General features: G+C 57.2%; 6 protein-coding genes across 6 annotated transcripts; 4 read left to right on the top strand and 2 right to left on the bottom strand.

The window, feature by feature from the left end:
• Nucleotides 1-72: 72 nt before the first annotated feature.
• On the bottom strand, nt 73-1,410 carry INS49_001791 (uncharacterized protein; the record flags this gene model as incomplete). The annotated part of the gene is made up of 2 exons (XM_043162612.1): nt 73-1,150; nt 1,223-1,410. 2 exons carry the CDS (start codon nt 1,408-1,410, stop codon nt 73-75), a joined length of 1,266 nt encoding a protein of 421 aa, XP_043031118.1.
• A 661-nt stretch (nt 1,411-2,071) lies between these two features.
• On the top strand, nt 2,072-3,271 carry INS49_001790 (uncharacterized protein; the record flags this gene model as incomplete). Its single annotated transcript, XM_043162611.1, has 1 exon — nt 2,072-3,271. One exon carries the CDS (start codon nt 2,072-2,074, stop codon nt 3,269-3,271), a length of 1,200 nt encoding a protein of 399 aa, XP_043031117.1.
• Nucleotides 3,272-3,833: 562 nt separating this feature from the next.
• Nucleotides 3,834-5,582, top strand: INS49_001789 (uncharacterized protein; the record flags this gene model as incomplete). Its single annotated transcript, XM_043162610.1, has 3 exons — nt 3,834-4,785; nt 4,847-5,340; nt 5,436-5,582. The coding sequence occupies 3 exons, from the start codon at nt 3,834-3,836 to the stop codon at nt 5,580-5,582; spliced, it is 1,593 nt and encodes a 530-aa protein (XP_043031116.1).
• A 988-nt stretch (nt 5,583-6,570) lies between these two features.
• On the bottom strand, nt 6,571-8,729 carry INS49_001788 (uncharacterized protein; the record flags this gene model as incomplete). The annotated part of the gene is made up of 3 exons (XM_043162609.1): nt 6,571-7,609; nt 7,663-7,959; nt 8,110-8,729. 3 exons carry the CDS (start codon nt 8,727-8,729, stop codon nt 6,571-6,573), a joined length of 1,956 nt encoding a protein of 651 aa, XP_043031115.1.
• Nucleotides 8,730-11,215: 2,486 nt separating this feature from the next.
• INS49_001787 (uncharacterized protein) lies at nt 11,216-13,315 on the top strand (the record flags this gene model as incomplete). Its single annotated transcript, XM_043162608.1, has 3 exons — nt 11,216-12,137; nt 12,210-12,227; nt 12,354-13,315. The coding sequence occupies 3 exons, from the start codon at nt 11,216-11,218 to the stop codon at nt 13,313-13,315; spliced, it is 1,902 nt and encodes a 633-aa protein (XP_043031114.1).
• A 2,392-nt stretch (nt 13,316-15,707) lies between these two features.
• On the top strand, nt 15,708-20,546 carry INS49_001786 (uncharacterized protein; the record flags this gene model as incomplete). The annotated part of the gene is made up of 1 exon (XM_043162607.1): nt 15,708-20,546. One exon carries the CDS (start codon nt 15,708-15,710, stop codon nt 20,544-20,546), a length of 4,839 nt encoding a protein of 1,612 aa, XP_043031113.1.
• Between the last annotated feature and the right edge of the window lie 447 nt (nt 20,547-20,993).

The following is a 20,993-nucleotide window of genomic DNA, read 5'->3' as shown; positions in this document are numbered from 1 at the left end:
TTGCACCTTGTGTGATTGCACCTGCCCGCTTCCTGTAATATTCATTCCCAAAAAATGCGGGTTGCATTTAGATCACGCGTCGCCAAACACAAAAACGCCCTTGCCGGCCCTGAAGCCCTGCAGCGTGCCCTGGACAGCCTCCCTAAGCGTCGCCTCCTCGGTTTGCCAGTTCCACTCAACCTCCTGCACAGGTGCGTCCCTGAATTTGCCCTCCCTGATCAGGCCCAGTATCTCGTCGACGGTGTTCTTCTTGCCTTCGCGGTCGGCGTTGGCCCAGCGGCTCAGCCAGAAGCCCTGGAAGCGCAGGTCTCTGAAGATGAGGAGGCCGGTGGGCAGCATGACGGGCTGCTTGGACATGGCGCCGTAGGTGACGAGGGTGCCGCTCTCGCTGAGGCACTTGGCCATGGCGGTGGCGGACTTGCCGCCGACGCAGTTGAGGCCGAGGGTGACGGGGTCCCTGCCGCCGCGGGTGAACTCGTCCCGCAGGCGGGCCGTGAAACCCCTGTCGAGGAACTCGGCCTCTGTGACGACTGCCGTCGCGCCCAGGTCGAGCAGCTCGCGGCGCAGCTGCTCGGTGGCGGTCTGGTCCTCGCGCTCGCGGATGACGTTGATGCTGCGCAGGCCCCACAGGCGGCCCAGCTGGATGGCAGCGCGGCCGACACCGCTATTGGCGCCGTTCTGGATGAACCACGCGCCGCCGGCGGCCGAGGAGTCCCGCTGGAAGGTCCGGACGGACTGGCCGATAAGGTCGACGTAGTCGCGCAGCATGCGGTAGGCGCTGCAGGGGTTCACCGACACGGTGGCCACCTGGATGGGGTCGAGCCCGCTCTTGTCGACCTTGAGCAGCGACGCTTCGGCGTTCTCGACGAGGGCGTGGGTGCGCCACGTGCCGAAGCCGGTCGAGGCCGGGATGCACCAGTCGCCCTTCTGCAGGCCCGTCACGCCCGAGCCTACCGACAGCACCTCGAGGCAGCCCTCGTTGCCGGGGATGGAGGACGGCTCGGAGGTGCCGATGGATGTGTCGTAGGACGGCTTGGCGCCGTAGGTGCCCTGGACGGTGTTCACATCGGCCGGGTTCACGGGCGCGGCGAGGGTGCGGACGAGGACCGAGTTGGAGGGGATCTGCGGCGAGATGGAGTGATTGTGTAGCCTGGCCGGTAAATCAGCGGGTGCTTCGAGTGATTGAGTGATTGACGGCCTCGATTTGGGCATCTATCTGTACCTCAGCACATCGGAGGGCTCGCCCGGTTTAGAGAAGACGAGCGCTTTAGCCTGTGTGTAGCCATACGGGCCGGATTTGTGGCGGACGGAGGCGGCGCCGAGTGGTCGGGAACTGCTCTTGCATGCGGCGGCGGCTCGTGGGCGCAAGAATGTGAGGTTCAGGCAACGAGCCGGTCTTATCGTGGCCATCGTGAAGCTCTCAGGGGACTGTTTCGTGATAGCAGCTCCAGTTCCTCTGGTGTTGGGAATTGGGGACCCGGGTGGGATGCTGGGGTGTTGGGGTGCTACAGTGACTTGCTAGTACTACGGGTAGCTACTGTAGCTTCCTTAGCTGTTTAGCAGCTGCAGACGGAGCTCCGTTGAGGCCCCGGGGATGTCGGCAGCATGACGTCGACTCGGGGCAATGGAGCTCTCAGACGGCGGGCATCGAAGTCCCTAAGTACCCAAGTACCGGGGGGATTCAGCTAACCCCTGCAGCCCCCCGGGCTTCATGTCGGCCCTAACCCTGTCATTAAAACTTATTGCTAGAACAGACTCCAAACTAAGTGAGCGGCTCAATTGATACATTATAAGCAACGCCTTTACATCAATCATATCACTGACGACTTGTTTGGACCAATTTAAATCTCATCTCTCTCACTTTGGATTTTCAGTCTCATCTTGTAACATTGACTTCACTTGGTGGGTTCATTCCCAGAGGAGTCCTGGTCAAAACTCCCCGATTTGTCCGGCTTTGAGTTCAGACTAGGAGTATCTCGCGAGTTCCTCCGTTGGGCGTGGGAACATGCCTCGGTGAACACGATCTTGGGTACTCTTCTTGGTCGGAGGAACTGGTGCACGTCCATACAACATGGCATCAATATTAACAGAAACAGCTGCGAACACAGCCAAGGCCGCCTTCTCATCCGCCACCCTCACATCCGCCGCCCCTTTCACTCCCCGGAAAACCTTCGACGTCTCCTCTTCAATAGTCCGTTCATACTTTCTCGGACATCATCATGCCGCTCTGTCGCGTATGCGCCGCACTCTTTCTAACGTCGGCCTGGTCATCGAGTGTCGGGACATGCGGGTCCCCCTGACCTCCTGGAACCCCCTCTTGGAATCCACCCTCATGTACGGCAACTCCCTCAACTTCGGCCGGGGAGGCGACAAAGGCTTTGTTCCTGGTAGCAGCAGCGGGGCCTGCCGCGCACGCATCATCGTTTATACGCACAAGGACCTCCTGCCGGGCGCTGAGGCGCACAGGATAGCCCAGACACTAGCCGCCTTCCACGAGAAACATGGGGCAGGCAACACCTCCGTGTTATTCCATGGCGCTGGGAACGAGAGCAAGGGCACCAAAGATCTGCTGAAAGAAATCAAGCGCGTAGCAAAAGACGACGAGAGCATCACGGGCCTGCGAGCACTGGTGGTCGGCATGCCCAACGCAGGCAAGTCATCACTCCTCAACCGCCTGCGGTCACAGGGCAAGCCAACTCGGGGTGGTGCCTCCAAGGTCGCCAAGACGGGCTCCGAGCCGGGCGTCACGCGGAAGCTCGGCACGCCGGTGCGAATCATCGCCGGGGATGACAACTCGGAGGGTGTCTTTGTCCTGGACACGCCGGGAGTGTTCATCCCGTACGTGCCGGACGCCGAGGCGATGCTCAAACTCACGCTCGCGGGCTGCGTCAAGGATGGGCTTATCTCGTGGGTCACCGTCGCCGACTATCTCCTCTTCCATCTCAACCTATTTGACCCAACCGGGAAGGTCTACGCTGAGTTCTGCGAAGAGCCCACGAACGATGTCCATGAGTTTCTGAAGGGCGTAGCCAGGCGCACGGGGAAGCTCATGAAGGGTGACGAGGAGTTCTTGGAGGGCGCTGCCGACTGGGTGGTCAGGAGGTGGAGGAACGGCATGCTTGGACAATTTGTCTTGGACGAGGTTACCTGGAGCAGCCTCGAGGCGGCAAGGAAGCTGAGCTTGGAGCCGCCGTTGAGTATGAACCAGGCGAGGAAGCGAGAGAAGGAGGCGAGGAAGGATAGGGCATTGGCGAAGCATGCCCAGAAATAGGAACTTCTCAGGCGGTCGCTGAGAAGTGAGAAAGAAATGATACCCTGCTCCACAGCACTCATGAAGCATCTCTCCAAGCTTGCGCTCGATAGTGCTCTTAGAGATGTTTTCATCCCATGTTACGCTTGAGCTGCCCCCCCCCCATTCCAACCAAGGCTTTGCAAGCTTTTGCTGCCAACTGTTTACCTGTGTTGACTTTCGCCGCGTCGAGGCGTTCCTTGCAGAGCTCTTCTACCTTCTCTCATTGCACCACCTTCTGCCTCGAGCAACCCTCGCCTCGCATACTACCTACCGTCTTTCAGGCTCGCCTTTGTTGACTCCTCGCGTCTCTTCTTGTCGCGACCCACTTCCCTTCCAAGCTGCTTCTTCCTTTCAAGACTTTCAGCACAACCAATCTCTCGGTCGGTCTTGTGCACTGAAGCGATAACGCTGACGCTACATATCCTTTGCAGTCGTTCAGGTATGCCGTTAACCTGACCACATCTCATTCGCTCCCGCTCACGTCGCAACCTACTTCTTTCAAGACAAATTCGAGTAGCAAGAGACCCAGAAGTTGGCCATCATGAATGGCGGATCGAGCGCGAAACGGGAGGTGCACGCCCGGTTGACTACCATCTGCCCGAACGATGATCCAGCAGAAATCTTCTTCGACCTGTGTCCGACTCTCGAGGAGCTCCACGACGTCACTAATGCAGATGCTCTGACGAAGATGAAGAGCCGTATTGAAACTATGCTGGCTGCGTTCAACATCGTTTGTCACAACGGCAAGGTTTCCAAGGACCATGACTTCAACTTCATCTTCGATTCGTTTATCAAAGGAGCATCACAACAATCACTCAACTCCATGACGCTTTTTGAAGAGTCCATGGCTTCCCTCGCACTGAACAAGAGCCGCAACGGGGGTTGGTCAAGCCAGGGGACGAAGAAAGATCAGCTTCTGACCTACTACCTCTGGCGCCTCCACGGCTCAAAGGACGAGGCATCTCCTTTTCCAGTTTCAGTCCCCGCAACAACCCAGGTCATGGGAGCCTTCCAGGAAGCCTCCCATGACTTCTTGCCATCATCGACAACAACGCGCGGTCCTTGCTCCAACTGCGGTCATGCGCAGTCTACAAATTGGTGCTCTGGATGCCGCATCTTGAAGTCTGGCAAGATTGTCTTCGCCACTTTCTACTGCGATCGGGGTTGCATGAAAGCCCACTGGAAGGCCCACAAGCCTGCTTGCAATGAAGTGCGCGTCCTGCGGCGCGCCGCGGCACTCTTCACTGAGCTCTGGCTTGAATACTCACAAGTCACCAATCCTGGCCACATTGAGTCCGTTACCGAAGACAACGGTCTGATAGAAATAAATCTCCGGCCAATTGAACGATTTAAGTCTCTGGTCCAAGCTGTGGCCCGCCCATTCCCGCGACATCTTGTCGCGTCGGAAGAGCAGGCGCTGGCGTGCATGGCGCTGGCAACTTGCGAGGCTGTCCTTGATCAGGGCAGGAATCTGTTCGAGCTGATCATGCGTCGTAAGAGCCCCATTATTGAATACAAAGCCTGCTCGTGTAATGTCGCTAACTCAATATTCAGCTGCTTGTGCGGTCGTAGAGGCCGTCCGCGTTCAGTCCAAGAACGCACACAAGACCGCTCACGTTTCCTATCGCTCCAACCATCAAACATTCCCATCCATGTGTCTCCACTCAGTCATCCGGTTTACCCTGCCCTCGGGTTTGAAGTTCGCCTTCGATCCCACTGGCGCCCAGAACGGTTGGCAAGAACACCTCGCTCCCTGGGACGAATACGCGAAGCATCGCGTCCACTTTATTCAGGAAGTCAGAACGATCGACGCATGGGGCCTCGAGCAGTGCATGGCCAATCTTGAAAAAGACGTGTTGTCCGCCGGCGGAGGAACCGGACATCCGGGACTGGACCTGGAACTGGACCAAAAGATAAGGCTTGCGCTTGTGGCTGTTGCGGTGGAGCCTGGCCTGAGTCTTATGCTCAGCAAGAAAGGAACGGCGGAGCTCTTTTACAAGCTCTCCAACGACCGTTACGATGCCGTCAAGGAGCTGATTATCAGGCTTGTCAGTGAGACTTTTGACAAGCTACGCCAAAAGAATTGACGAGTAATCGGCGAAGAAGCTTTCCTGGATCAAGACTTACGGTCCACATGACGCAGGACTTAGATCAATCCCATTGCTTGGTGAAGACCTCAGTCTCGGAGGCGGGGTATGAGAAGGTTGTAGGCGACGGCTCGGGCGGCGGGAAGCTGAACAGAGTCTGGTTTGATCAGTTCGAGAAGGTGCTGATGGAATGGGAGAAGTGACAAGATTCTCCGACGGTGCTGGAGGGACGCTGAGGGGATGTGCGCCTGGATGGCACACACACAACAGCGGTCAGAAGCCGCAAGAGACGGCTTCGTATTGAAGCTGCCCTGACTAGTCGGTTTGTGTTCCTGGTAGGTGTGCTGGAAGCTGATCGAGTACTTCACATTACTTGTAATAGACCAAAACACTTAGCGGGCTCGTCGAAGCCCATGAGCTCCAGTCAAAATAGAGCAGTCGTGTCTTTTCATGTTCCCATGTCCCAACACAATTCTCCTGAAGGAATTCTTGCCATAACCGACAACTTGATCATAATCTTTCACGAGTATGTATGGGCTAAGAAAGCCCACCTCAACCCGAAATCCGGTTTCAGGTGATCTTACAAGCATGAGATTTCCCTGAAGCTGATTTCTCACTAAAGGTCATCCCACAGTACCTCAATCCACAAGAGGTCATTTCGCCAAAGATAGTCTAACCAGAGGTCGCCTCACTAGAAGGCTGCGTTGACCTGTGTCACATTGAAACCCATGATTCCTGGGACCTACAATGACCTCTTCTGGCACTAATGATATTTTAGAGACACTGCCAAAGTAACTGTGACTTCAAGCCTTCAAGAAATGGAATGCTTGATCCATCCACCCAGCACAGCTCTGCATCAAACAGTACCCGCTTTCATCCTATCACCTCTGGGTATCAGCAATCGTCCTGCTATATAACATCTCGGCCTCCATCATCTCACTCGTTGGTGATATGTACAAGGATTTCTTTTGACGCATGGACACGTCTTGCTATGAACCGTGAAAGACCGTAGCGGAAAGCCTTCGGGAGTGAACGCCGGCATTATGCAATAATTCGTATATCAAGACCATCTCGGTCTGAGACCAACAGACGCCACTGAGCTGCCGTCCAATATGCAGCCCTCGCTCCCGGTATAAAAAAAAAGGGCCGTCAAGCGTTTTGAAAGCAACTGGGAACCAGACACCGTGGAGCTTATGAAGCAAACTCCTGCTGCCATTTGACCAGGTCGGTCGACAGACGCGCCATCATCTCCATGGACGAAAGATCCTTGAAGTCTTTCTGCTCTCCTGTCGGGCGAGCGCTGGAGCCCAATTCGCCATTAGCAAGTTCGGACGCCTTTTTCTGTCCTGATCGGGCACCGTTCCCGCCGGTCTGTGGAGCGACGACTTCGACAGACTTGGGACTGTCGGTGTTCGGCGGTGTCGCCTCTCCGGCCATCTCGACCTGTGTTCTGGATATGTAGTCTAGCATTGCGCTGGCCTTCCGCTTCATGTCAGTCATCGACACCTTGCTATTAAATCCGCCCTTAGTCCGTGAGTGTGGCTTGTGTGAGGCCTCGCCCGATTTGGAATGATGTGCATGTCCAGTGTCGTGTCCCTGTACGTCTCTTGACTGAGACCGCGCTGGAGAAGTCTCGTCGCGCACGTCTCGATCCTTGGTGTACTGATTTCTCCCTTTGCCTTTCTTGGCTTGGGCCCGTTTGGGCTTCGATGAGCTTTGAGCGGGTGCGTGGGTTGGGGGCGTATCGGGTGTTGGTTGTGATGAGGGCGGTGCCTCGACTGTGAACGTCGTCTCCACCTTGCCCTCGCTCGCTCCTGTCGCCGTAGTCGTCGCTGTGGCCGTCGCCGTCGCCTTCTCGCCCGCCGACCGGCTGGCTACCGTCCGGGTTGCCAATGGCAACTCCTCCGAGGGGTCTGAATCTGTATCCACTTGAGCCTCCAGCCCCTTCACAAGAATCGTAGATGCGGGTGTGCTACCATCAGCTCGCCGGCGTTCTGCTCGACCGCTACGCTTTTTTGCTGCTTCAGCCCTTTGGCGCTCACGTTCCTCCCGCTCCTTTTCCTTGTGCTGGCCTTGGTTGCGAGTCACCAGGTTGCGGGACTTCTTCGATCCGCTTCTGTTATTTAGGGCTTCTTCGGAATCTTCGAGGGCATCTGGCTGCTCATTGTTGTCCTCTGCCGGCGAGGGGGACTTGGACTTTGTCCGTTGCCTTTTGCCAGCGTCTTGTTTCCTGCAAACGCCTCTGTCAGTCGCTCACTGTGTTACCAGAGAGAAGCAACGTACTCTTCACTGTCGTCGCGGCCACGCTTGGATCTCCTGCTACCACTAGCACTATCAATGGCGCTGTCTTGGCCAACAACCTCCTTGCTGGCCTCAATGGCGAGGCGAAGCTGCTCCTCCTCATCATAAGCTGCGTCTCTACTGTTCATGGTAGATCTTCTCTTGGATGCCTGAGTGATCGACGATTGCCGACCGCTTCTCGTCTCCCTCTCTTTGCTGTCTTTGTCCTTTGGGGATCGTGATCGCGTGGTGGACTTTCGGTGGTTAGGAAGGATAGGAAAGTAGTGCGAGTAGCGTTGTCTGAGAGCCACGGAGTCAGTCTTGTCGGAAGCATCATAGTGACCAAACAGGCCATTGACACTCGAGCACCTCGAGGTAGATGAGAGGGTGCGATGTTGAAACTACAGCGCCCTGATACACAAGAGCGCTGAAGAAAGAAACAGAGCTTACCCATTGCTGGCTATGTGTACTTTGTGGAGGTCTTTCCTACACTCCTCACAGTAGTACTCATCCGGTGTCGTGTCCTCACTCATAATTCCGACGCAAGCACCATGCTGCCAGACATTACAAACGTCGCACTGCACGAACAGCCCAGCCACGTCATCGTTAATGTCGGATGGCAGCAGCGGCTCGACGTCAATTGAATCTTTGGGGCCATGCTTCTTGTCATCATCCACCGGTGGCGGGCCGGGATAGTCGTCGAAGCCACAGACGCAACGGACAGCGCCGTCGTCCTCTTCGAGCAGTTCGTCTGGGTCGCCGGCCATCTCAATGGTGTCGCGATGTGGGAGTGGTTTGTCGCGTTCCTCTTCTTGTCCTTGGGCACGAGTGCGACGCCGCCTGGTGGGCAAATCGTCGGTGCTCGCGACAGACTCGTCGGGCGGCTCGTCAGAGAGGCTGGGGGTGGACTTCTGAGGGGAACCGGTCTTATTGACGGATCTGGTGTTTCGCTCAGGTCGACCCGAGAGACTCGAGGATGTAGACGAATGCTGTGATTGCGGCTGCGACTGCGATTGTGACTGTACTGTTCTTGCACGTGAACTCCGTCTCGGTGGAGAGTTCCCTGCCATTGCTTGCCACGAGGGCTGTGTGGGGGAGAGGCGGGAGGCGGGAAGCGGGAGGAGGAATGGTGCGACGCGCAGAAAGCTGGACCTAGCCTCTCCAATGAAAGACTGGCAGCCGTGTGGCGGGAGAACGAGGGATAGAGAGTCGAGGGAGGGGAGCGACCGTTCTGGAGCTTGGTAGGAACGGTGAGGACGAAGGCAATTGTCGAGTAGAGAGGGGTGAGAGAGTGAAGTCGAGCTTCGTGGTAGGTGGAAGAGGCGTCGAGATTAGTTCGAGGGAGGCAAGGACGGAACGAAGGAGGTTTGCTGCTTGAGCAAGCAGACAACCATGACTGGGAGAAGACTGTAGGGAGGAACCAAGAGCGTCGACGGCAGGTAGGGCTGGACAGAGCAGCAGGACGAGGAGAGAGAGGCAGGTTTGGAAGGTGAGGTGGTTCAGGACCGGAGCGGAGGATGGACGAGTGGGAAAATCCAAACCCAATAATGCTGAGCGAGAGGGCAGCGCAGCGCAGCGCAGCGCAGCAGAGCACCGAGCAGCTCGCATCGGGCCAAAAGCCAATGTGCCGGAGGTACCCTTGCTGCATGTACAGTGTGTGCCTGGTTCCGTTTTGTGGGCGGGGTCTGCTAGGCAGGACTCCCTGCGCCCGGCTGCCAGAGCGTAGGATCAAGGTCTCAGCCTAACAGGCGTTTTCTGGGACGGCTTGTTCACCATCAGCAAATGGAAGGCTCCATTCCGTTCACCAGAGAAACCGGAGCTCTCGTCGATACGGGAGGCCATTGCGAAGAACAACAAGCACAAAATGATGATGTGAGAAGGGGACGGATAAGTACTGTATCCATGGATATGTAAGCGCTGTAGTCGGCGCAGGCAGTCCGGCCGAGACCTGATGAGCCTGGGTGAATGGACGTCAGGTTTCTCGGAGTGTGGATGTGAGTGAGGATGGATGAGCTGGCTGGAGTGAAATCTCGTCGTCTGGGGGAAAAGAAGGTGAGTGCGAGTTGGCTGATGATTGATTGAACGGTCGATTGATTGGATTGAGGAGCGCCGTGGGATGGGCCAGGTGAGTGAGGTCAGTGAGCCGATGACAGAATGGAGGGGGGGAGCAGGGGTTTGTTCAAGAGAGAACGGCCCTGACTGACGGCAACGGCCAGGGCGGGCCGCTCACCTGGTACAGAATGGTACTGAATGGATTCATCACAACCCCTCGAGATCAATCAAGCAGTCATCAACAAGCAGTCTGGACAGTTGACCATTGATAATCTCAGACATCCAGACTGCTGCCAGACTGCTGCCCAGACCGAGTTGAGCTGTCGCGGCCGCCCGCCAACTCGGCATGGGGGGCATCCACCTCCCCAGCTTAGGTAACCCTGCTCGCTCATCGGTCCTGGCTCCCACCCAGTGCCACAGGCCCGATTATCATTGACCCATCCCATTATCAAGAATTCCCGTGTGTGCTATGCGTTTTAGGGAGAGCCCCCCAATTCCCGACTGACCACCTTGTGCTGCATCCTGCATCCAGCAATCTGTATTTCACACAAAGTCCTGGCCCAGCTTGAGGTTGGAGAGAGCATCGACCTTGTCCGAGTCTCCTCCTTGGTCCTGCTGCATCATTACCCTTTGCCCGCATGCTTGTTCGTCCCCGTTGCTTCTGTCCTTGCCGCGACTCTCTGTCAGTCGTCATTCTCGCTTGGCCCCCGGCCCCCGACAGGCGGGCAGTCGACCTTCCTGAGACGCAAACCCTCGTTCCGGGCCCCAACAAAGGTGGGTGGACTCCGATCCTGCTCTGTTATATACCAGCCGTTCAAAACAGCAATGGCAATGCCATCGAACCTGCTGCGACCGGGGAAGGGCCGGCAGCTTCGTTCGCCCGCGTCTGGATTCTCGCTGCGCAGGGTGATGACTCCGCCGCGGGGGGCGACCGCTGAGTAAAAGCAGTATGGAGACAGTGGGGGAGCTTGCTTCCTGGCCCGTTGCCCTCGCCCTCCAGCAAGGTTGGCCAGTCGAAAGCACCTGGTGGGCGGTTTGGGACGGTCATTTCTGTTGCTTTTTTAGAATCTGTGTCTGATGACGGTGTCTTTTGGGCAGGCGAGACGGCCACGATACCCAACTAACTGTGCACCGAGCTGGCGACGACGCTGCCGCCCACCACCGCCTCCTCCACCCCCTAGAGCTGCCCCCGGGTCCGCTGCTTCGCTATTGCCGATCAGTTGCGAACAAGACGGAGAAGGGAAGAAAAGATCGGTTTATTGGGAGCTGGACTTCGCGGCTTGTTTGGAGTAAAGCTCGGAGACTCTGTCTTGTAAGGCCGTCAACGGTCAGTCAGTACCTGGTTGCCTTGCCCTGCATTGCCCTGCCTTGCATCGCCTCGCCGCGTTCATTCTTTCCCTCCCATGGCACCTTTCAAGCTTGTCCCGCGGGGAACAAGTCCCTTCCCAACACCTACCACCCCCAAACTCTACCTTCCTTCGCGACCCATAATCAAGACACCACTATGCCCCTCTCACAGAACCCGGGCACGGCTATCGGCGTTCTCGCGGGCGACCCAGCGCGCGAATCCATCACAGAGGGGCTGTTGGAGGGCCACCAATATGGGATTTTCGCCTTCCTCCACAACATCTGCCTTATCACCTTCACCTTCATATGCCTATTCTCAGGCCTGTACGTTGGGCTAATGCTTTGTGGTTGTGTTTTTCATCACGTAGGCTTCAACAAAAATATGGCTTCAGATACTGTACCTTCTACTCCAGTCTACCATAACGACCGCTCAGATCGACCCATCCGACCGCTCCCTAAACGCCGCCTCCGCGAACGTCTGTCGCCCGAGGTCGCTGATGCGATCGAATATCCACCGGCACGCCAATCGGCGCCTGCTCTGTTTTCATACCCATGTAACCTCAAAGGAGCGCTGTTGGAGGAAGAGTCGAGCTCGGGCATCAAAGACCCTCGTCCAGATCTCCCAGGCCGTCCCACGCCTCGAAGGAATGGAGTCAGTGCCGCGTGTGAGATGGACGAGGTCTCGACCAGGAGAGCTGTGGTGGCCCGACCGCCGACGGAGTCTCTAGGTCGTTCGCCGCGGCTGCTGCAAAAATCCGATATGGCGCGACAGGGTCATGCGCCACAGCCTCCACCCTCGGCATCTTCGTCGGCCGACGGGTATGACTCTTTCGAGAACACAAATAACAAAAAGAAGAGGAAGATTCCGACGGCGGGAGAGATGAACGGAGCCCATGGCCTTAGCGACCACGGGTTAAACGACACCCACGCCGCGTCCCCTGGCTTGGCAGCAATACCAGACAGACCAGGAGAGAATGGGAATTCTACCTCAGTGCCCTACTACGGATCGGGAAGTTTCGTGTCTGCCGGCCAAAACGTCTCTGGTCCTGGGCGGGGCCGATTTGGGAGGGCGAGAAATGGTAGGAGCCCGTTGCAAACTCTCTCAGATGCTAGTGGCAATTGGTTGGGCCGAAATTCTAAGAATCGTCCAGGCCACTGGTCCCCCACGGGTAAGTCGAGTTGCGGTCTGGGCTGCTTTTTGAAAAACGCCCGTCTTGTCTTGGTCAACCCCAAGAAACGCGAGTGGTTTTGTTTGCCAACTTTGGAGTCAAACTGACGTTGTCTTTGTCTTCAAGTCCAAAGCACCGGCATTATTTCTAACGCGATTGCCAACGCAGAAAAACTCCCCGCTCTAGAAGGCCAGGAAAACACCAGCCTACTCCACCAACAGCAATCGGTCAAGTCGACCCCAGCGACCACGCAGTTCACTTTCACATGTGACTCTCAAGTCCCGGGAACTTTAGCCTGGCCAGGCTCCGACCCCAAGATGTCCAATTCGGCTGCAATGGATTACAACCAAGCCGCAGCAGGAGGCTACACGCACCCGCGTGCTACTCAGGGCCACCAGGTGGTAGGCGCCATGGGCACTCCCGGCCAAGAAGGTGCCCCCTCAGAAAGCAGCTTGCGTGGCGAAGCTCCTCAGTCTGCGGCAACTCTGGAACGGAAGAATCGACGTCGAGCGGCCAGAGACTTGCATCTCCAAGCCAGGAAGCGTCGGGAGGGGACTGCGAGGCAAAACTTCCTCAACCCGCCCAAGCTCGAGGATCAATGGATTTGCGAGTTCTGCGAGTACGAGCGCATTTTTGGCTATCCGCCAGTAGCTCTGATTCGACAGTACGAGATCAAGGATAGGAAAATTCGCCAGCAAGAGGAGGAACGACGTCGGGTGTGGGAGAAGGCTAAGGCGAGAAGCCGCAAGGGCAAGAAGAGCAAGGCGCCGTCCAAGAACAGCGCCAACAACAGTGGGAACGGCAACGGAAACGGCAACAACGTGCACAGTCACGCGAATGACGCACATGCAGCACCGTCGATGAACCACACGCAGAGTCAGGATACGCAGAGCGACGTATTCGATGACGAGGAGTACGAGGGAGAGGGCAATTACGAGCTTGATCCAAGCCAAGCACCGGCCGACTTTGGTCGTTCTCAAAAGACAGATCACGGTACAGCCGAACATGATCACGGCGGTGGTGCAGGCGGGGGAGGGGGCACAGGAGCAGAGGGAGTACGAATTGAGGGAGAGCGGGGCAAGATCTAAGAGCTTGTGTCCTCACTTCGCCAAACGGCTCCGTCGAAGGAACCAGGGACGTGGAAGGATCGATGTCGCTCCTTTCCGTTTGCGATTCAGAACTAGACGCAACAGGCAGAAGCTGTGGAGAATCCATCAGAGCCTACTCTGGGTGCTACTGTGCGGACGCCACCGACAGTGTCTCACTGGACAGACAATCTCATCAGACAGGATCTCGCCCACCTCAGGTATACCTTCTTGAGGATAGGTGTTCTTGGGCGACAGGGAGCGAACGTGAGGTCACCTGGGACGGAAGCGTTGAAAGTCGGTGCCCTGACGATGCTACACAACCCCCCTCTTCTGCACATGATACAACAAAAATTCAAACATCCACATCATGGCACGATCTTCCCCAGGAATGAAAGTGCTGGACGGGCTCGTGAGAAAACGGGAGGTCTCGAACGAGAGGCGCTGGGTGGGAACCCCGGAGACTGCGGCTCGATCCTCACCTTACCTACAATATACCCAGATGATGGATAGCACCAATGTACGAGTTGAAGCCTCAGAAAGATAACCAACTATGCCAGTGGCCGTGCCGTCCTACCGAACCTGACTATCTGGATAAAAGGGATTGAACCCTGTGGCAGTTTGATATGGTGTTGCTTTCTTGGTACACTGTAGGGTGATGCATGTCGTTGGCCAGATGAGTAATCAGGTGTTAGTCTACCGAAACTTACGTATAGTACGGCCGAGCATGTGGGCGGCGTCCATCGGTGACAAGCTATGACGTATGACCCCTCCAAGCTTGTCTAGGCAGTGCAGAGCGGAAGAGTCGAGGTAAGCCGAAAAGCATCCACTCCAAACCAAAACAGCTTGGGGTAGCAACGATGTCACCCTCTCCCCAGCGGAGCAACCTGAGTAGCCCATAGGGAGCAATTTGGTTGACCATTGACCAGACGTCAGACAATCTAAAACTGCGAATCAGAAAAAGATCGGGCGGGAAGGGTGGTATTGATGGGCAGACATGCTAGAGGGTTGAATATGTGAAGCGTTCTTAACAAGTACAACAATATACATCGCGTGGTCTATGCAGTCTCCCAGACTAGATAACGCTCGTGGATGTCAAAATGGATGTCGACCGGCGCATCCGGGCGGTCGAGTTACTACCGGGCCGCTGGAATCGAGCGGTTGAGAGCGGCCGAGTCTACCGGGGAGCTCGGGCGCAGTTGCGGGCATTGAGACAACCGCTTCGCCCTGGGCCTGGGACTCCCAAACAATGTGTTTCGCTGTCTTGGACCACGATGTGTCGCAGCATCTACTCAGGTAGTACAATACCTAAGTAGGATACACAGTCTCGTGGAGCCGGAGACGGGCGTCGTTGCTGGGACAGAGTCTCTGCTAAACAGGTCACCATTCGCCCTTTTCGGGCCACCTAGGTACCCTACACACCCTTTCTGGCTAGATGGTCTCTCTGAATGGAGCCACTGGTCACACACTTGCTGTGGTGTGGTAATTTTGTCGTGGTAGGAGAAGAAGGCTGTGTTCAAATTTTATTGAAGTTGGCTTGGATTCCCCGGTGAGCATAAATGGATCGACGACAGGCCTCCTGCCCCGGGCCCCAGCTGGCCCCAGGCGGTGTCAGTGCTTGGCGGGCCCAATTCGACCCAGAAACAACCCTAGCGCCCGAGCTTTTTTAGGCCTGCCCAGCCCAAACTCGGTCGCTCTTGTCGATCACTGGCACCGACCAGCATCGGGAACCCGGGGCTTGACAGTCCAGACCAACCAGCCTGGAGGATCATCCATCGTCATGCTGTCTCTGGCTTGCGGTGCTGCCTCTGTTTCTGTTTCGCTCCCTCACTCCCACCTTCTCCCGATCCCTCTGCTCAGCTCACACCAACCATCCCCAACCCAACCCAACCCAACCCAAGCTTGTGTGCCTCCGCATCAGTGACTATCTACTTGATCCAGTCCAAGTCTCGTCACCTTCTCCCTACCCAGAGTACACACTCTCTTCTCCCCCAACGTTAGCTCCAATCATTAGTCTGGTGCTGGCTCGCTCGCTCGATTCTCGCTAGACTTATAGGCGCATGCGACTATACAATACCATACAATGCGCGGTCGTACCCGGTAGCGAAGCAGCGAGAAGCCATGTTCGGGTCTAGACGACGTCGCCCACCCAATCCGGTACGTCGAGTGCTCGCCACCGTTTCTCCTTTGTCGCACATTCCAACGTTTGGTGGACTTGTCATGGACAGCAGAAGCAGAAATCACACCTTGGGAGTAGAAGTACATGTCTACGTCTGCCTGCATGCCGCTCCCTCCCCAGCCTGAATCCTGTGACATCCGCTCCCCGTCCATTATAGGCCGGGCTGGGCAATGCTCTCTTCCCACCCCTGTTTGATCTAGATAGGCTTTCGCCGCCATGGCCATCCACAGCCAGGCATCTCGGGCTAACTCTACTCCCTCCCTCTCCTCGCAGCCTCTCAATGCTTCTACCGCAAACCCCAGCGCAGCCACTGCTGCCATTTCGGCCTTCACCCGCCGCGAGTCCAGCACCGCCTCGCTGAGCGCAGCCGCCGCCGCCGCCGCCCTCAAGGCCCGTCCCACGACTCCCACCAACGTCGCAGAGGTCCAGACGAAGAGGAACGCGCGGAGGAGTGCCTCGCGATCCTCGTCTGCCGGAAGGAGCACACCCGACACCCGCCCGGGAGGGCAGCTTAGGAGGCAGGGCAGCTCTGGGTCCATGACAGAGCGCACGTTCCGGTCGCCGTCACCCGGAGCGCAGGCAAAAAGATCCTTGAGTAGTAGTGGGTTACCGAGGAACTCGTACCAATCTGACGATATGGCGCCCCCCGTGCCAGCTATACCACAGAGTGTCAACATGCAGGCGGCTCAGGCGAGGCAGAAGCCCAAGAGCCTTGGCATAGTCACCGCGCCTGTGAGGACGGCGTCGCAGAAGGCCAACAAAGCCGGCGGGACTTGGTTCGGCGCAGCAAAGACGGGTGACCCGGCGAATGTGAGGACCTCGGATGCGATAATGGCGACGTCGCCGACGGCACAGGCACAGGCGCAGGCACAGGCACAGGCACAGGCGCAACCACGCGAAAGCTTGGAGAGGCCGGGCAGCCGTGGGTCGCCGGTCAATTTTTCTTATCCTGCACGCATCCGCAGCCCGACATTCGTGAGGCCCGAGGAAGCACCAGCTTCTGCTCTCGAACCTCGCGTGAAACCCAAGCGACGGAGCTCGACCATGTCTCCCCAACGGGGAGGCTCGGTCAGGTCGGCACGGTCTTCGTCTGTGACCTCGGACCAGACGCTCGTCTATGACCCCAATTCTAGGAGAATGGTGCCCCAGGCCGATCTGTCGGCCCTCGAACAAAGGATTCAGACAGCTTCTGAAGCCAAGCCAAAGAAGAAGAAACAGGTGCCTGCTCGGACTGGCTCGCATCTGGCTAAGGGTACTGTCAGTCGACCCCAGGGTAGTGCAGTGACGTCGAGTTCTACGAACGCCGCACAGGTGGCTGCCGCTACTTCGTTGCGACCACACCAGGCAGAGGAGAGACCAAGCGTGGCACATGATCCAGAAGATGAGGACGACCAGGCTCACCTGGAAGCAGCTCCCAGTCCCCCGCGAGAAGCAGTGACAGAGAATAGCGCGGGTGCTGCGCCACCACAGAATCGATATGCGCAAACGCCAAATTCGCCTGCGTCTAACGCGCCAGAAGTGGTTCCTGCGCCAGAGTCCCCGGATGTCGATTCACACGAGACCGGTCTGCAGAGGAGACCATCTGTGGTGAGAGAAGAGTCGGAATCGGAGGGTCTGGAGTCTGAGATTGAGCTTGAAGCGCCGGCCCCAGTATCAACGCCACCAAAAACCTCTGCTGCTCTAGATTCTGTGCCTGCTCGACAGAACGTCTATGTTCATGGCGTACCATCACCGCCTCGGAGTGACCTTACAGAGGATGTACCAGTTGAGCCAACCCGACCGCCTCCTGCGATCCCGTCCGAGCTTACTGCAGCTCCACCTTCTTCATCGACGGAGCCACGGGCCATCACTCGTGATGGGATCGAAGTGGTCGCTGAACCTCAAGATGTGCAAAATTTCGGACGCGACTCCAGAACCCATTCGAAGAGCCCCGTGCGCAGTGCCCGCTTTGGGCCGGTACACGATAGCCTGACTGTGCGGCATGAGCCTCCGCCGAGATCAATATCTCCGCGAAAATCTGCCTTGAAACACCAGAGTCCTTCTCGTGGTGCATCTCCCGCAGATGCCGCTTCGGACGGGTCTGAAGCTGGTATCCCTTCGTATGAGCAACCAATGCCTCGGAAGAAGGCGGTTCGTGTCAGCTTCGATGATGGGAATACAGTCGTCGTCGGCGAGGCGGCTGGGAGGGCTGAGACGGACAGTCCACTGCCGCCAAGTCCGCAAGTGGCCAGCAGGCGACCGTGGTACAGCAGCCTCGGGATAGGCAAAAAGAAAGACGCAATACCTTTAGAGGAGGACGAAGGCATGAAGCCGAGACCAATGCTGCCTACATTCGGCAGCGTGAGAGGCAGGAAACAGCAACCTAAGGAGGCCGAGGAGCGCCCGCTTGTTAGGCCTCACGAGCCAGTTCACGAGGAATCGGAGCCCCCTACCCCGGAGGCTCTTGGGGGAAACGCTGAAACTGTGGGCCAATCTAGCGACCATGCTCTGGGTGCAATGATCCACGAGCAGGAACCTAAGAATGAGGCTAATATTTCCAAGTTACGAGAGCCCTTGCCGCCTGTCGTGACATCCGTCGAGGGCAGCGGGTATGCCTCGGATACTGCGAGCGACGACAGCGAGGCTGCGCTGATGGCAGATACGCCCAGGCTGCAGGCCGACGAAAGCCGGGTCAGCGACGCTTCGACCCTGGTGCCTGATTGGAAGCCCTCCAACGGCTCAGCATATGAGCCAGCAGGAGACGAGCAGGTTGCCAGCGATGTTAAGGACTTTGGCGGCGACCCACCTGATGTGTCTGCGGAGGTGCCTGCTATCTCTGTCACCCAACCCAGCCCACGTCTTATTGAGACGGAACAAGATCGAGCCTCCTATCGCTTCCCGGGAGAGTTCCCAGAGACGGATGCCGAGTCAGATGCCGAGAGTAAGCCTCTGGCTCATGATGCGACGTTGACCGACTCGTCTGCGCCAACCCGACGGGTTGCCTTTGAACCTGTGGTGCAAAGAGAGGACGCGACGGCTACAGTGCACACTCCCAGCACGGTTCTAGCCACCAAGCCAGCCGCTCAGGAGCTCACGGACGAGTCAGATGGGGACAGCGTTTATAGCGATGCATATGAAGATCCGTTGGATCTTGAAGGTGACGGTTTTCAGTCACTTGATGCTGTCATCGTCAGCCCCCCGCGCCAGACACCACCTGGGATCGAGAAACTGCAGGCGCATGTCCCTGAATCTTCGACACCAAGCGTGCCACAGAAGGCACCTGGACACGAAACAGCGGCGATCGCCATGATACAACAAGAAGGGGTCTCCGGGCCTGTCGACGACTGGGAAGCTGCCAAGGCGTACTGGAGGAGCTTGACCGCCGAGAAAAAAGCCCAGCTGGAAAAGGAAGCTGCTGAAGAAGCTGGTGCTGAGGGTGACCTCGAGGACTTGAGACCGGAGGTGAAGAAACCGAGGAGAAAGAAATCGATCGAAAAGAGAAGCGCTGAGAAGATGGTGATTGAGGAACAGAGAGCGGCCGTTGACCCGGAACGGACTTACATGGTCAAGCCGGGATCCAAGGCCGAGGACTACAGCCCAGCGGAGCATTCGAAGCCGCGTAGTAAACAGGCCTCTGGGAAAGTGGAAGCAGGCACTAAGCTGCGCAAAACCATGCGTTCTCCGGGCGGCAACCCCTCCCACCCCGCTCAGCCCACCGAAACCGGGGCCCGAATGCGCAAGTCTCTACGTCCAGACACACCAGGTCGGTCAGCTGCAACTCCACAGCAGCCTGCGTCACCTCCACCAGCTTTGGGAATCACCACCCAGATCACAGGGCCGAAGAGGCACTCGCGAGCTGTCTCGGAGCCTGAAGGAAGGCCCAGCATCACCCAACCCAGCCTGCGCCGTCATGGTTCAGACTCCAGTGCCAGCAGCTTCAAGCGGTCGAGACGCGCGAGTCAAGGATTCGGTTTCCGCAAAACCATGAGAACAGGCAATGGATCACAAGAAGTAGAGGAGAATACTCGTGACAGGCAGCCAAGCCGCTTATCTTTACGGTCTATGTCTCCTGGTGGCGGCGGCTCCTCCCTCCGTGGTCATCCTCCGGTGACAATGGATGGCAGGATGCGGACGACACTTCGTGGCGGTCCACCCGCCAACAAGCGCCGAAACTCATCGGATTCCGGGAAAGGCTATTTGCGCTTCTCTGGTTCCTTTGGGCAGAAAGGCAAAAGCAAGAAGGGGTCTCGCTTCGGTGATGATTCGAGTGACGAAGATGAGGCTGATGTGCCGCGCCGATTCTCGAGCCGCTTTGACGACTCGAGTGACGAGGACATCGTTCCTGAGCCACTGCCGTCGTTGAGCATGCCCAAGACGATGCGTGGTACCAGATCGCGCAACGCCCTGCCCAGTCCGCCGCTTCCGGAAGAGGAAGAGCTTTCCGATGAACAAGAGCCTGTCGGGGCCGATGAAGACGACAAATCCCATCGCGTCACCTCTGGCCCGGCTTCGCTACCACATGCGCAGACCGAGCCTGGCATTAAACGCAGCCGTTCTGGTCGTGGTTCCCTACCCAGAGCTGACGACGGAGCGGGACGCCCCGCGCGCCGTAGCTTCATGTCGTCGGTCCTGAGACGGAACAAGAAGCAGGGCAATGGTGCGATCTCGCGGCCTGAGCGGAGGGAAAGCGCGGCAAGGGCGGACACTAATCTGGAGAGGTCGCCAGACGAACTGAATGCTCTGAGGTCCAATAGTCTGCGCGACAGGGCGGACAGCGGGGCTACGTGGCCACTGAATGAGGAGCAGGAACCGGTTGAGGTGGAGACCCACGAACCAGATGATGTCAAGGGCGCACATGTCGTGGACGGTGGCGCTACTGCTACGAACGGTCAGAGGAGCCCCAGTGTCTTGGGCCACTCGAAGTCACAGCCGTCACTGTCCAGACCCTCGTTCCTACAGCGAAGAACGATGTCGCATCAAGGAACGATCGATACCGACATCATCGGTAGTGACGCCGGGGGCAGGAAGAAGAAGAAGTTTGGGGCCCTGAGGAGGATGTTCAAGCTTGACGAATAGCAGTCGGAAAGCGAGGGGTCCCGGGAGGGACACTGCTTGCTATAGTAAAGCAACTCACGACGGCAGCGACTTGAGGCAACGAAGCCAAGAAAACGAAGCAGACGAAACGGCAATCGCATCGACAGATACACAGAATCTCACATCATCACACTCGTTGGCGATTCAACTTGGAGGCATAAAGGAAGGGAGCGTCGGGGCGGCAACAACAGCAGCACAGATTTCTTTTGTTTGGACGCTTTTGGAAAGGCCATGGTTGTTCATAGGATGGGCTGGCGGGCAGGTATACACGGCAGGCACAGGATACCCCAAGAAAACAACGGAAGGAAGATTCTCCGTCACGAGAGGGAGCATGGTGCTGTTGTTCTTTTCTTGCTTTTCGTAAATTACGAGCTCAGGATACACAAGTCCAAGATAATAAGTTAATTACGCCTTACCTTTTGTCAAGCC

The sequence above is a fragment of the Diaporthe citri genome, assembly GCF_014595645.1.
Source record: "Diaporthe citri strain NFHF-8-4 chromosome Unknown scaffold_1, whole genome shotgun sequence".
Classification (NCBI taxonomy): Eukaryota; Fungi; Ascomycota; class Sordariomycetes; order Diaporthales; family Diaporthaceae; genus Diaporthe; species Diaporthe citri.
The sequence above is the reverse complement of the archived record's forward strand: the minus strand, read 5'-3'. Positions and strand labels throughout refer to the sequence as shown.